General features: G+C 47.0%; 1 protein-coding gene and 1 pseudogene across 1 annotated transcript; one reads left to right on the forward strand and one right to left on the reverse strand.

Annotated features, from left to right (window-relative positions):
* Positions 1-398: 398 nt before the first annotated feature.
* LOC134434672 (serine/threonine-protein kinase PAK 3-like) lies at positions 399-5140 on the forward strand. The gene is made up of 3 exons (XM_063183310.1): positions 399-589; positions 3272-3409; positions 4744-5140. Exons 1-3 carry the CDS (start codon positions 545-547, stop codon positions 4828-4830), a joined length of 270 nt encoding a protein of 89 aa, XP_063039380.1. The 5' UTR covers positions 399-544; the 3' UTR covers positions 4831-5140.
* A 5161-nt stretch (positions 5141-10301) lies between these two features.
* LOC134434643 (cytochrome b-like) lies at positions 10302-11432 on the reverse strand (annotated as a pseudogene).
* Between the last annotated feature and the right edge of the window lie 2967 nt (positions 11433-14399).

Here is a 14399-nt window from a genome sequence, read left to right on the forward strand (position 1 = left end):
GCTTGGAGTGACTGCCATCTCCCCAAAAATGGTGCTGGTGGCAGTGCAGGGACCCCTGCTGCGAGCTGAGGGCACAGTTGCAACGTGCACAGAGGTATAAGGAACCACAAGCAGTCAAGAGTGGCCTTGCTCTGTGTGTGTCCCTTCTAGACAGAGGGATCTACAATCTAAAGCTTCAGGGGATAAAGTCCACTGCTGTGAGCAGCATTAAGAAACCTGGGTTTTTTTGGAAGTGGCCAATTCCATACTCCCTTGGCTAAAGCCCCAAGGAAATCGAGTGTGGACAGTTCTCCAGGAGATTCAACAGCACATTCTTAGCCTGAGAGTGGGGAATTCTTTTGCTTGGTTTCCTAATTGGAGCTGGCTTTCACGGTTTGTTTTTTTCTCCACAGCTGACTTTGGCCTCTTTGCTCAGCTCAGCCCTGAGCAGGGCAGACGGAGCTCCGTGGCCGGCGCTGCTGGGTGGCTGGCGCCTGAAGTGGTGACAGGTCAACCATGTGGCCCCAAAGTGGACATATGGTCTTTGGGAATTGTGGGCATCGAAATGGTGGAACAAGAAGTTCCTTCCTGGAATGCAACTCCTGTCTTGGTAAGGTGCAAACACTCACTGATCCCACTGTCTTTCTCACCTGTCCCATGTTCTGTGTGCCATTGGACAAAATCCCATTGCCATCTGCTGGCACCACTTCCACCAAGGTCCCCTTCTAAAAATGCCCCTGCAACACATCAGCATCTGCTGTAGCTTTGGTTGTATCAGAAAGGGAAGTGGCAGTTCAGAAACCTAACCAGTTCAGAAACCTGCCATTTTGCCCTCCAGCCGTGCCTGACATTTCTCACATGTTTTTTGAACAATGCTGGAACTCTGTTTCTGAAGGACAAGAATTTTTCAGTGTACAGGGTAGACATGTAATAAATATCCTGAGAAACAGAGATTAGACCTTCCCAGTTTCAATTTTATAGAAAACATAGGAAAAAAGGAAAAAGAAAAGTAAACAAAAAAGGAAAAGAGAAAAAAACCTACTACCAAAGCAATGCCCAAGCAGTTCTGCTTGCTTTTTCATTTTTTAAATGCAGCTCTTCTCTTCCATTCTGTAGCATCTTTTCCAAATCCTGTGGTTGTTGAAACTTTCAGGCTTTCAAGTCATCTGTACATTGTTCAGTCACGTGTGTGGGTGGCCTGGATAAGTTTTGGATGTGTTTTTCTCCGACTGCAGTTAGAATTGTTTGCCAAACCCTTGGCTGTTTCTGGGTACTTTAACAAGTTGATGAGCTTGCAGGCAGGTGCCTGGGCTGGGATCCAGCGTGGGCAGTTGACACCAGTGCTGTGTTTCTTTACCTCAGGAGCAGGGCCATCCCTGGCCTGCAGTGTTATAATGACAGGGAGGGCTCCAGCTCCCCACCATGGCCAGTGGCTGAGCTCAGCTGAGAGTCAGGATAAAACCCTCTTTCTCACCTCTGGTGATGTGGGAAAAGGACAGAAAGCCGCATAAATTATTTGTACACAAGGGGAGTGCATTGCCATTTCTGGCTTTGAAATTCTCCTTTGGGTTGAAGAGGATAATAGCAAAGTCTCTTTGGTCACCATCTATTTCAGTGCCATGAGCACAGAGTTATCATGACAGTGGTGGGCATTTTTATGGAGACTCCAAGGCCTCTTGCCATTGTTCTTTTTGTCTATTTGAGATGGATTCTGCAAGTTGAGGTTTGAATAGTTCCACGTTGGTGTCTTATGTTTCTAAATACCATCTTGCAAAAGCAGAATGAGCTCTCTCCCTCTGACTTGTCAGCGTGTTAGAGCTTGGTTCCACATGAACCACACTGGATAATGATCAGCTGATGTCTTGCCAATCTACACTATAATTCCTTGGCCTGAGGAGTATCAGAAAGACCTGCTGAGCTCCATGGACACTGTCAGCTGCATGGAAGTGAGCATCCTTGGCCTTGCTGAAGAAACTGGAGCTCAGCTTAGGTTAGATGCTCTTGAGCAGGAGAAAGGCTGGAATTGTCAGGTGTTTCCAGAGGCCTGCGTGCCCAGAGGGACTGAGTTCTGGGGAGCAGCTGGATGTTTCTGCACATCATGGAAGGGGATTGCCAGACAGCTCAAGCCTCACCACAGGCAAACACTCCCCAGCTCTTCTCAGGCAACATTTGCTTTGGGTTTCAAGTTGTTCCCACTTGTCTGTCTGTGAAGATGCCCCTAAAACTACAAGGCAAGCCTCTCAGAACTGGTGTTACATTTCCAGAAATGAAGAAAAGAAGGCCAAACACATGAAAGTTGCTAAGGCACTGGTTTTTAGAGAGGAACTTAACCCCCTGTGCAGTTTCTTCTCACTGGGAAACGTGCCTGAAACCCGGGCATGAGGGTGTAAAGGCCACAGAGTCTCTTCTGCTTCTTGTGCAGTGCTGCTGAAACACTCAGTGACCGTGTTTCTCTCCCAGCCCAAGCCACATTCTGCACGTCACCAAGCCAGAGCCTGGTGATGTGGAGAGCCTGCCAAAACCTCCCATTTGTTTCCTGGCACTTTCTGGGATGGGCCTACCATTCATGCATTGACTTGAGTAGCCAAATGAGTCGAGGGTGACCGTAGGGATGGAACCTCTCCTTCTGATTTGACCATGAAAGGTTTTTCTTTTCCATGTAAGGAAAGCAGAAATTTTCAGACTGCTGAGAAACAGAGCTGCAGGTAGCTCCTGTGTGTCCAAGCAGGTGTTTTCATCCCAGTACATTTGTGCATGGATCATAATGTGTCTGTGTTGAAGATGAGATTCCAAAGATTTGTTTCCTTACCTGAGGAATACCTGGTGGATTTCCTTTCTTTCCCTCCAATTCCCATTGTTTTCAAGAACAAAGCAAAAAGCTTGATTAGTTTTGTTTTGTGGCAGCGGTGCTTAAGGGACCAAGAAGCACTGCAGAAATACTTTCCATGTACTAACCCTTGGATACAGTAGAGTTAGTATAGCAAAGTCCTTCTTCCAAAAAGCCTCTCAAGCTGGTATGAATCGTCAGAGAAGGAAATGTGCTTGTGCTGATGTAGTTCCCACTAATTAGGTCAGTCAATGTAATCAGCTGCCAAGGCAAGATCTGTGAGATGTTGGAGAGGCTGTGGCTGCATCAGGGTTTGGGGTTTTTGGTTGGTAAAGGAAAGTCATCTCTGGGTCTCTGCCAGGGCAGAAACTGCCACTGCAGAGTGGAGCTTAATCAGTGGGATCTGGGAGAGCAGTGACAGATGGGAAAGAAGCAGGTGGAGCCTGGTGTCTCCTTTTTCCCCAGCCCCAACTCCTGATACCCACAGGAGGAAGACAAAAGCTGCAGCAGCCCAACTTATTTTCATCTTGCCTGCGTGACTTCCTGAGCTGCTGCCTGCAGAGAGACGAGGAGCGGCGCTGGTCTGCCAAGGAGCTCCTGCAGGTAACATGTGAAGGGGCTGCAGGTGAAACAGGCTCTGAGGGATGGGCTTCTCCTCCACTCACGCCCAAGGCAGCAGATGAGCCCCCTTCCTCCTCACCTCCACTCTTGGTGCTCTTCAAATGAAAACAGTGAGGAATCCTAGACTGGGCTGGGCTGGCAGGGCCCTGCAAATGTCCTCTGGTGCAAGTGTCCTGCAATGAGCAGGGACTTCTTTAAAGACATCAAGTTTCTCAGAGCCCTTTCCCACTGGAGCCGGAATGGTTGCAGGGATGGGGCACCTACAACCTCTTGGGGCAAGCTGTGCCAGGGTCACACCATGCTCCGAGTAAACAAGTTCTGATTAGATCCTATTTGTGTTAAAAAATATTCACCCACATCCTATTGTAACTGGCCCTGTTAAAAAAGATGTCCTCCACTTTCCTTAAAGCCACTCTGAAGTTTTAGAAAGTGGCAATAAAGTCTCCCTGGGGCCTGTTCTTGACAAAACTGAGCAACCCCACCTCTCTCTGCATTTCCTGAGTCAGAGAGGTCCTCTGGCTGTTTCTGTCACCTTCTTTTGTAATTTGGTGGGGTGTTCAGTTTTATGTAATGGCAACAGAATTGAAGTAGAGCAATGCGGGGTACAGAGACATGAAATGGTGGTGGAGGAACCCAAGGAAGCCAGTCCCAGCCTAGGGGTCAGAGATTTGGCTGTGGGCAGGAGGGGCTGTGGGGGGCTCACTGTGAGCCTCTGAGGGGCCCTGGTTGGTGCCCCCCAGCCCACCCTCAGAGGTTTCTGCCACGCAAACAGGGACAGCTGGGAGGGACTTGTCCCAGCCCCATCTGCTGCCAGGCACACTCAAGCAGACGGGAACTGTGCCAGGGTTACTGCCAGGTTGTGTGGCAGAGAGGGAACTGCAGGGCCCAGTGCCACTGGGCTGGCCCTGCTGGGAAGGAAGGTGCCATCCAGCACACGAGGGGCAGGGCATGGAAAGGCAGACACTGCTTTCTGTCCCTGTGGCAATCAGCACACTGCCTGTCTTTCAGAGGGACCAATGAGAGGCTTTGGAGTTTCCTGAAAAGAAGAAACTCCAAGGACAGAAAGCACCATTTCTAGAGCACTGGCAGGGCTAAAATCTCAGCAAGATGAAGACACCTGTATAAATGGATGAGTGGGATTCTGGGCCAGGTTTGCCTGTGATGGCAAAGTCTGCACATAAAGATGGAGGTGTAGACAGTCCCATTGTTCCTCTTCCTGCATCCTTCTAGGAGCAGGAGGAATCCTGTGAAGCACTGAGCTTGGAAAGTCATGGTTCATTGTTTTTTGTTGATCTGTTTTTTTTCCCTCTTTGCAGCATCCATTTGTAAGATTTGCTGAGCCTGCGTCCAGCCTGGTGCCACTGATTGTTTCAGTGAAGAAGAGGAAGGAGACAAGAATGTGACAATCATCAGGACCATTTATTCCTCAATCAGTTTAGAGTAGGATTGTAGGTTAGGATAAGGATTAGGATTAGGATAAGGATTAGGATTAGGATTAGATTAAGGATAAGGATAAGGATAAGGATAAGGATAAGGATAAGGATAAGGATAAGGATAAGGATAAGGATAAGGATAAGGATAAGGATAAGGATTAGGGTTAAGGTAAGGGTTAGGGTTAGAGTAGGATTGTCTAATAGGACTGCAGAGTAGGATTGAAAATCAATAAAGTTTCTGAAACCACAACTCACCTTGAAGATTCCCTTCCTTCTCACTCTGCGAATAAACTCGAGAATTCCTTCTGAATTGTCTGTTGTTTCTTAAAGGTGGAAAGTGAAACAGTGTCTTTGGCATGGTGTGAGAGTGGGGAAGGATGTTCTTCATTCATCCTCTCCAGACCACACTGCCTTTGGAATATGGCCCACTGGTCTGTTTTTGGCCATCTTTGGTACTTCTATTTTAGGCAGAAAGGGCAATGGCATTTAAAAGCAAAAGCACAGGAAGAATGGGGCAGCCCAAACATCTTATACAGATGCAGGCCTTCAGCTGTGACTGGAGAGCATTGGGGCTCCCTAAATGCAATAATCTCTTTGGCTGGAGGAGAGCCTTGCTCAAGTGAGAAAGCAGAAAGATCAGAGAGGGTGCTCGGGAAGGTCTCCTGTGGTGCAGAGCTGTCAGCACCTGTGAGATGAGAGCGGGCCCGGCCTTGCCCAGGCTGGAGCCCCAGCAGAGCCCTGGCAGAGGCCGGAGCAGCCTGAGCCCCAGCAGAGGCAGGCTGGAAGGAGGCCCTTGGAGCTGTAAGAGGCAGCAGCCGGGCCCTGGGTGCCTCTTCCTGGGAGCGGGCGAATCCTCCGCCCTCAGAGCCCAGGTGGCAGCTGGCTGCTGCCGAGAGGAAGCGCAGCCGTGCTGGGCACAGCCCGGCCTGGAGGCCATGGCTGTCTGGAGTGTGCCCAGGAGCAGAGAAAGGCCAAGGGCAGCCGCGGGCCGCTGGGCTGGCTGAGGATTCCTCCTCTTCTGCCGGCTGCCCTGCAACTCCTGGCAAAGGCCAGCAGTGTGTGCAGCACTCTGGGCACCGGGGCAGGGAGCCGGGCTGCTCAGCAGGCTGGAGCACAGGGCAGCTCCTTCAGGCCCGGCACTTGTGCCAGGGGAAGCGAGGCCAGCGTGAGGCAGGGACAGCTTGGCAGGGCCCATCTGCAGGAGCCAGCGCTTCACGCAGGTCTGGGAGGAAGCGCCTGCAATCCTGCAGTTCTGCACTGAGCCAAAGCAAAGGTGTGAGATGCAGAGTGTTTGGCAGAAATATTCAGGCCCACCAGGCCAGCCTACTTTGTGCTCTCTGGCACACAGCAAGCGCTGTGCAATGCAGCTCTGAGCTGCTGGGAGAGAGGCACATCAGGGATGTGCCTGAGGCATGTGCTTGAGGAATAAACTGATTTGGAAGGGGGCAGAAGGGTTTCAGCAGGCAATTTGCATTTTCTTCATTAATTTCTGAAAGAAAGTCATAATGTATTGCACACAGATAGGGTTATTAGAAAAGAAAGGCCTTATAAAATCAGGCCTACCTACTGTTATGTTTGCCCAATTATCCCGACAAAAAAAAACCCCAAACAATATTAAAAGTAGTAGCAATTTTAATTGAATATTTAAAATATAAAAATATAAAATTGGATAGAATAGAATTTGATTAAAATAAGGGATAATTTGTTTCTAATAATAGCACATAAGCAACAGATAACTGCGGGGTATGGAGTGCAGGCCTCTGGGACCCTTGCCACATCACATACAAGCTTGCCAAGTGAATATTCGTCCTTATATACCATGTGTCAATGCCGTCTCCTCCCATTTTCTATTCTTCACACTTCTACCTCTGCCCTCATCATCACCTTTACCATCCATATGCCACCACTTGGTTGGTGGTCGCACAAGTCTTTGGGGGTCATCTGATGAAGATTTTGTAGTCCAAAACTAACATAATTACTACATCTGAGTATTGTGGAGAGTTTTGTCAAAGAGTGGCTTGAGGAGGGAGGACACAGCCGAATCATTTTGGTAAAGATGTCCTAACTAGGGCAGAGGCCTTTTTGCAGGCAGGTGTCTGTTGGGAATTTAGCTGACTGGAGAATGGAAAAGTACAAGACCGTGGCTAATTCCAAATCTTGCACCTGCAAGATAACGTGTCCTTGGGCCTAGCTGAGTATGATAAAGAAATGGACAGTGAGACGTGAGAAGTAGAGAACGTAGGCCCAAAGGAATGAGGAAGAGCTGATGGTATAGTTTAACCAATAGATTGCTTGGCTTACAGAATATTCATAAGCTTATTATTTGCTGTATAAGTGTTTGATACTTTCTTCAATAAACTGGACCTGTGATGAACCATCTGGTGTCCTGGTCTCCTTCCTTCAACAGAGTATCAAGGCAATAAATCCCTTATAATTAGCATTTTCCTGGGACACAACCAGAGAGTTCCTTCTTTGTTAATTTTTAGCAACCATTATCTCTTGCTTTCCTCCTGTTCCTGAACATCTGGGGGGGGGGGGTGGGGGGCATGGTGCCCCTCCTCTCCCTTTTTCTTCGGCATTACTAATTTTACCTGTTTTAATATTTACAAATATTAATTACTGTATCAATATTGATTCTTGTTTCAATTGTTATCAGCACGAATCGTACCTATTTACCACACTGTGGTAAATTCCCAGCTGGCCTGTTCCATCTTCTACGTGCAGCCAGCTAACTTCCCATGGGAATAGTCATGAGTGCAGTTAGCACAAGCTATTGTGCTAAGAAAACTGTTTGCATCTGTAATAAACAAGAAACTTGTCCCATGAGCATCCACGAAAGAAAAATGTAATCACCTGAGTAACAGTGAGTCTTAAAAAGAGAGAGTCTTAACATGTACACACTAATACACCTTCTAAGCAATAAATTGTGTGGCAAGGAAACTACCAGCCAGTTGAAGTTGAACACAAGTCTGTGAAAACAGTATAAAAATGAGTTATGTGAATAAAGAATTGGCTTTTCCTGCATGAAGAAACTGAGTCCCGGCTGCTTTATTGACACAGCAATGTGGCTTCATTCAGCAAGAGCACCTGCAGGGTTTATTGATGAAACACTGGTGTTTGATTCTCAGAATAGGAAGGAGAGGCATTTAGTCTAACAAACAGGGCATAGTCTTTTGAATTCCTTTAGCTTTAACAGGAGTGCTGAACCATGTATTCCCCCACTGCAGTGCTTACTGTGTGCAAGTGGCTATCTTGGCCTTGAGAATAAGGAGAGTGGTCCTGCTAAGATGGTAGCTGGAATGCATTCAAAAGGAAGAAAGTGTTTTAGGAGGCTCTTGACCACCAAAGGAGAGTATGAGGAATGGGAATATTTCCCAAATGACTGTGTCAGAACCGGAGTCGTGTCCCAGGCCCTGCCATATTTGATCCATGTTTGAGCAGGTTGACAAGACAATGAAGAAAAGTGTCTTGTTTAGCAGGTAGGACCATGACCCATGAAAGAGAAACAATGGATTGGTCAATGGGTGAGCAGTCAAGCTTTGAAAGGAGAACAATGCACAATGCAGCCCTTGGTGGCAGGGAGTCATGGAGTCATCCTGAGCCATCATGGCCTCATCTCACACGCCAGGCATGTGTGAGCTGCTGCTCTAACTCCTGCTGTAAAATTCCACTCCTAAGCAGGAGATACAAGGCCTAGTTCTGGGCTGAAGGGTTGAGAAGGACGAGATGCACAGCGTTTTGATCCAGGGAATGTCCTGGAAGTGCACTGCCTACCTGCCTCTGCTGCCGAGCACCACGCTCCAACTCCTTCTCCTGTTCAGTGGATTTTTGGGAATCCAGAGGTCAGTATGTATTATATGCTACTGCAACTAATAGAATGAATTTGCTTTGCAAGCCCAGTTTTGTCCTGGGTTATTTTGTGCATGGGTCACCTGAACCTGTGACAATGACCAGCAGGGAGCTACAGGACACTCCTACTCTGATGTCAATAAATTCTGAGAAGTGATTGAAATATGTCAAAAAATTGGAGGTAATGTTTAGCCAGTAAGTTTCAGCAAAGTATTGAATATGTCTTAGTTCCATGGATACAAACTACTAGGTGAGATTGCTGGGTGTGCAGGGCTTAGGGAAGTGATTCCCTGTGCACCCAGCACTGAAATCAAGTAATGCCTCCTTTCTAACCCTGAGCTGGCAGCAGGGATCAGGCCTTGCTTGGTCACTTTCATTTTGACAACTTCTGTTAGCGGCTAAGAAAGGTCAAAATGAAACCTCCTCCAGCTGTTTTCCTCTGGTTGATCTTTTTAGGCACCAAAGCTCTGTTCCATGGGTGGCCTGGGTGTGTGCAGAGCAATGCAGCCCCCACAAAGCCCTTGGTTTCCCCACGAGTTGCCAGTTTGACTGCTTCCAAAGGGGAAGAAAAGCAGAGATGTACATTCACAGGAGTCCTGGCCATGTCCAATAAAGGTGCAAATATGTGGGGAGATTTGTTAGCAATGATTTCAGCTGTTATGCCAAGCCAGTGCCTTCTCTCCTGCTTCTGTGCATTATAGGTGAGTAATGTAATAGTTGGCTCTCACAATTAAGAGATAGATACTATGTGGATAGATATTATGTTCAATTGTAAAGTGCTGTTATTGTAATACGTCCTCCCATAGTCCTCTTTCTTATCCCCCTTGTAATAGTCTTGGTAGTCAGGGCATTTGGGGAGGGCTGGCTTGTGACCAGCAGGCGGGGTGTAACAACAATTGACCTCCAATCAAGATGCAAGAAAGTAATCTCCACCACTGGACGGCAGAGAAAGAATTGACTGACAAAACATTGGGAGGGGCTAAAGGTAAAAAAAGCTGAGTATCCCTTTTGTAGATGAGCATGTGGCTGCTAATCATGGAGACTTCCCAGTGCTGCAATCTTTCCTTATACAGTCTTTTCTTAAGGTTTAATAAACCTTTAAAAACTTAAAGGTTGCCACCTTCTCGTAGTGACATCAGAAGGTTGCTTTGGTGCACAGAAGCCCTGAGTGTCAGAGCCCACTCCTATCTGCCTGACTGGGGTGTCCAGGGCACCTACACTGGAGCGCGGATACTTGCATGTGTATACCTAGCTGCCCCTGTGGCTACAGACACCCCCTTTTTAGCTGAACGCCTTGACAGGAGCTTTACCAAAGCAGTGGCATCCTAATGCTCTTTCTGTTTCAAAATCAGAAACTCAGTCACTAAGAAAGAGCAGGAAGACATACAAAAGCCAGGTAAGGATACACCCTAACCTAAGTAGAGAGGAAACATCTACTTACTTGTGAAATGTGTCATAAAATAGGCACCATAAGTAATGCCATAGGCAGCGAAAAGCAAAGGAGCAATTCACTCAATCATTTTAACACTGCCCTGCAAGTTTGCAGGCTGTGCTCACACAGTGGAAAAAGCAAGGCTCCTGTGAGTGTGCAACAGCCCACTGACAATTGCCTCAATCAGAGGGAATAGAATTAGAATGATTGTGAAGTATGTGAATGAGGCTAGTTGGCCAATGATGATGAAGGGGTGTCCTACTGGCTGGCTGCCTACTCAGGTTAGGATGAGGACGTTGGCGACTAGGGTTCAGAACAGGATTTGTGATAGGGGGCGGAAGGGTATTGATTGTAGTTTTGATGTATGTAGTAGTGGGGTGAGGAATACGATGAGGATTGAGGCGGCTAGAGCTAGTACGCCTCCTAGTTTGTTTGGGATGGATCAGAGGATGGCGTATGCAAATAGGAAATATCACTCGGGTTTGATGTGAGGAGGGGTGACAAGTGGGTTGGCTGGGGTGAAGTTTTCTGGGTCACCTAGGAGGTTGAGGGAGAATAGGGCTAGTGAGACGAGTAGGGAGAGCATTAGTACGAATCCTAGGATGTCTTTGATGGTGTAGTATGAGTGGAAGGGGATCTTGTCACAGTCTGTGGGAATGCCTAGCAGATTGTTTGAGGCTGTTTCATGGAGAAAGGTGAGATGGACGAGAGTAAGGCCTACGATGACGAAGGGAAGGAGGAAGTGGAGAGCAAAGAATCGGGTCAGTGTGGGGTTGTCGACAGAGAACCCTCCTCAGGCTCATTTGACTAGTGTTTGCCCGATGTAAGGGATGGCAGAGAATAGGTTTGTGATTACAGTAGCTCCTCAGAATGATATTTGGCCTCATGGTAGGATGTATCCTACGAAGGCGGTTGCTATGAGGGTTAGGAGGAGGATGACTCCAATGTTTCAAGTTTCTTTGTTTAGGTATGAGCCGTAGTAGAGTCCTCAGCCGATGTGTGGGTAGATGCAGAAGAAGAAGAAGGAGGCTCCGTTTGCGTGGAGGTTGCGGATGAGTCAGCCAAATTGTACGTCTCGGCATATGTGAGTGACAGAGGAGAAGGCTAGATGGGTATCTGCTGTCTAGTGCATAGCTAGCAGAAGACCTGTGACGATTTGAGTAATTAGGCAAACGCCTACTAGAGACCCGAAGTTTCATCATGTTGAGATGTTTGATGGCGCTGGGAGGTCGATTAGGGCATTATTGATGATTTTGAGGATTTGGTGGTTTTTACGAAGGTTGAGGGCCATTGGTTATTTCTGTATGTGGCTACGAGGATGATGAGAATGGATAAGGTGAATGATCCTAAGTAGGCTTTGATTAGGCCTGAGTGGAGGGTGGTGGCAGTTTTGGTTGCTGTAAGTTGTAGGCTGGCTAGCCCCTCTGGACCTACTATTTTGTATCAGGAGAGGTCAGTTAGGTGGGATGCAATGTTCTGTCCTCCTTTGAGGAAGCTGGTTATACTTAGGCGGTGGGATAGGGGGTTAAAGTATCCTAGGGATGTTGAGAAGTTTGAGAAGGGGGCTTGTTTGGTCAGGATGAGAAATCTTTAGCTTGGACAACAGGAGCAGGAGCCTCGTGAGGGGCCTTCAGCATCTCCTCAGTGCATCCAAATATTCGAGCCACTTTTGGAAATTACTTTTCCCCCTTTTTTTTTCTTGGGTTTTTTTTGTTTTTTTTTTTTTTTTTTTTTGTTTTTTTTTTTTTTTTTTGTTTTGTTTTGTTTTGTATTTTTTTGTTTGCTTGGAGGAAGAGGCTGTTCATTTTCTTCTTCTCCCAGCTGAAGTTCTTTTCATCATTATTTTCTGCCCTTTTATAGCACTGGGACTGGGTCTGCTAGAATTTTAATTTCCAAGGTATCACTTCTGGAGAATGCAGTAGTTTTGCATGAGAACACATCATTCTGTGCAGGGACCTTGGTGCAGAAGGAACTGTTGTGGTTCCAGGCCAGCCAGTATGGCCTTACAGATCACTTTGAGCTTAGTAGTGCTCATGCCTTTTTGCAGCCCAGGGAATCAGTGTGTGTTGTGTTTGGGAATTCAGCAGGAGGTCAATGCCCTTGCATTCCAGCTGCTCCTCAGAGGTCACAGGAGCTGGAAGGGGCTGGGCTGCATTTCTGATTCCAGCCAGTTTAGCTCCACCAGTGTGGTCGAGTCCAAGAGAAGAACTTGCCCGAGCACAGATGCACAGAGTGCAGTTCCCAGTGCAATGCTCTTGGTCTGATCCCTTTCTGTAAGGACCTACATGCTCCACATTCGCCAAGAGTGTGCTTTTTTGAAGCAACAGGAGAGCAATCTCAGGATTGTAGTTGAGTGTGGCACTGGCTACCAAGTTCTGATATCTGTAGCAACAGAGAGGACAGTAAAGAGAGATTTCAGTAACAAAATCAATCAATCAATCAATCAATCTATCTATCTATCTATCTATCTATCTATGTAACATTTACATAATTGAATCTTCCTGGCTCTGGTCCAAGGCAGTTGGAGGTGCAGAGCTCACCTAAAGCATCCCTTTCTGGAGAGAATTAGAGACATGTTCCCTCAACCGATTCTGAGCAGGCGGAGATGTTTTCCCCTCCAGATATGATGGTTTTTCCCTTCAGAGTTGTTTCCCTCCTCTGGCCTCTTGTGCCCTGAAGTCTCCAGTTAATTCTTTAAATTTCTGCCTGTCCTAGAGAGGTGCAACAATTCCATGTTTACGTGGTGTTTGGTGACTCTGGTCACACATGCATTATGTGACACATGGTTTCCTTCACTGGCATCCCCAGGGCTGTGTAAGTGCATTCGTTCATGGGGCCTTAGGAGAGTCTTCTCTTTCCCTCAGCAGCAGCAGCAGCAGGGAGCGGTGGCAGGGTCAGGACGAGGAGGAGGTGGCTGCCCTGGCCCTTTGCTCCCGGGCCCCAGGCCAGGAGGGCTCTGGCTGCAGCAGGGCGCTCTTCGGGCAGCCCCTGGCAGCCTCTGCACGGAGCACGGCACGCTGCCCCGTCCTGCTGGTGCCACTTTTCTTCAGCAATACCCTAGCTCCTCTTCACAAGGAAAAAACTCCAGCAATCTAAAAAGAGATCATTCAAGTACAGTTCTATCTGCCTTTGTATTGTATTTCAGGGCATGTATTTTTTTGTCTAGAATTTCATGATTTTTATGAAAACATGCATTTATATCTGCACATTTTTGTAGTTTTTATTATTCATATACCAAAACACACCTTTTTAAATTCTTAATTTATTGCAGTTGGTAATTTTGAGGTAGTATATTTTAAAATGTCACAAAACAACACCCTTTGGGTAGTTTTTCTCACTTTAAAAAAAAACCAACCATAAGCCATTTTAGTCTGTCTCTCCAAGTTGGTTCACACCAGCCTATTTCAAATCAGGGCTACAATACTTTTATAGGATTGAGAGAGGTCCAATGAAATGCACACCAGTGATTCCTCTTGTGCAATGTCATGGCCCTGCCATAAAGCCTCTTTTCACTTTTTTTTTTCTCTCATTAGCTCAAATGCAAATGCACGTTTAGTTGCGAACTTACACAAGATGAGCAAAATCAAAATGATGTGAGGGGCCTTTGGGAGCTCCTTGCTGATCTTTCTGCTTCTTCAGCTGAGCAAGGCTCTGATCCAGGCAAAGAGATTGCACTTAGTGCTACACAACCATTTGGCTGGAACTTGCTGATTTCTAGGAACAGCTGGAGGCCTCTATCTCCCCAGGATGTTTTGGCTGAGCCAAGCTTTGCTGGGTTTTGGCTGCAAACACCATTTCCCTTGCTTTCTTATATCCACAAGTACCATGGCTGGGCAAAAACTGCCACGAGGGGCATCTTCCAAAGGCACTTTGGTCTGGAGTTTGTGAATGAACGAGAGCTTCCTCCACTTCCAAACCACATGAAAAAAATAATGAAAGAGAACTTCCAATCCTTAACGAACAACTGACAATTCAGAAGTGGATCTAGAGCATCGGAATGAAAAGGAAGGCAATCTTCCAATGGAGTTGTGCTTTCAGGAGTTTTTCTTCTGTCTGCCACTCACAGCTGGCACTGGAAAAAGTCACATCTCTGCAAGCGTCAATGTCTTCTGTCTGCCATCAGTTGTTTTGCTGCAACAATCAGAACAGGCATCAGGCTGGAGAGAGGCTCAGCTGATGCTAGCAATAGGAGCTGCCTCAAGGAGAAAAAAGAAATGAAATTTTACCTCCCAAACCCATCTCCCCAGAGGCTCAAGCA

The sequence above is a fragment of the Melospiza melodia genome, unplaced genomic scaffold (genome assembly GCF_035770615.1).
Source record: "Melospiza melodia melodia isolate bMelMel2 unplaced genomic scaffold, bMelMel2.pri scaffold_45, whole genome shotgun sequence".
In the NCBI taxonomy this organism is placed as follows: Eukaryota; Metazoa; Chordata; class Aves; order Passeriformes; family Passerellidae; genus Melospiza; species Melospiza melodia.

Bases quoted from the DNA above. Each gene is read 5' to 3' on its own strand.
- LOC134434672 (XM_063183310.1), top strand. From the start codon at position 545: ATGGTGGAACAAGAAGTTCCTTCCTGGAATGCAACTCCTGTCTTG. The intron at 590-3,271 runs GTAAGGTGCAAA...CTTTTTCCCCAG, and splicing joins GGAATGCAACTCCTGTCTTG to CCCCAACTCCTGATACCCAC. The intron at 3,410-4,743 runs GTAACATGTGAA...CCCTCTTTGCAG, and splicing joins CTGCCAAGGAGCTCCTGCAG to CATCCATTTGTAAGATTTGC.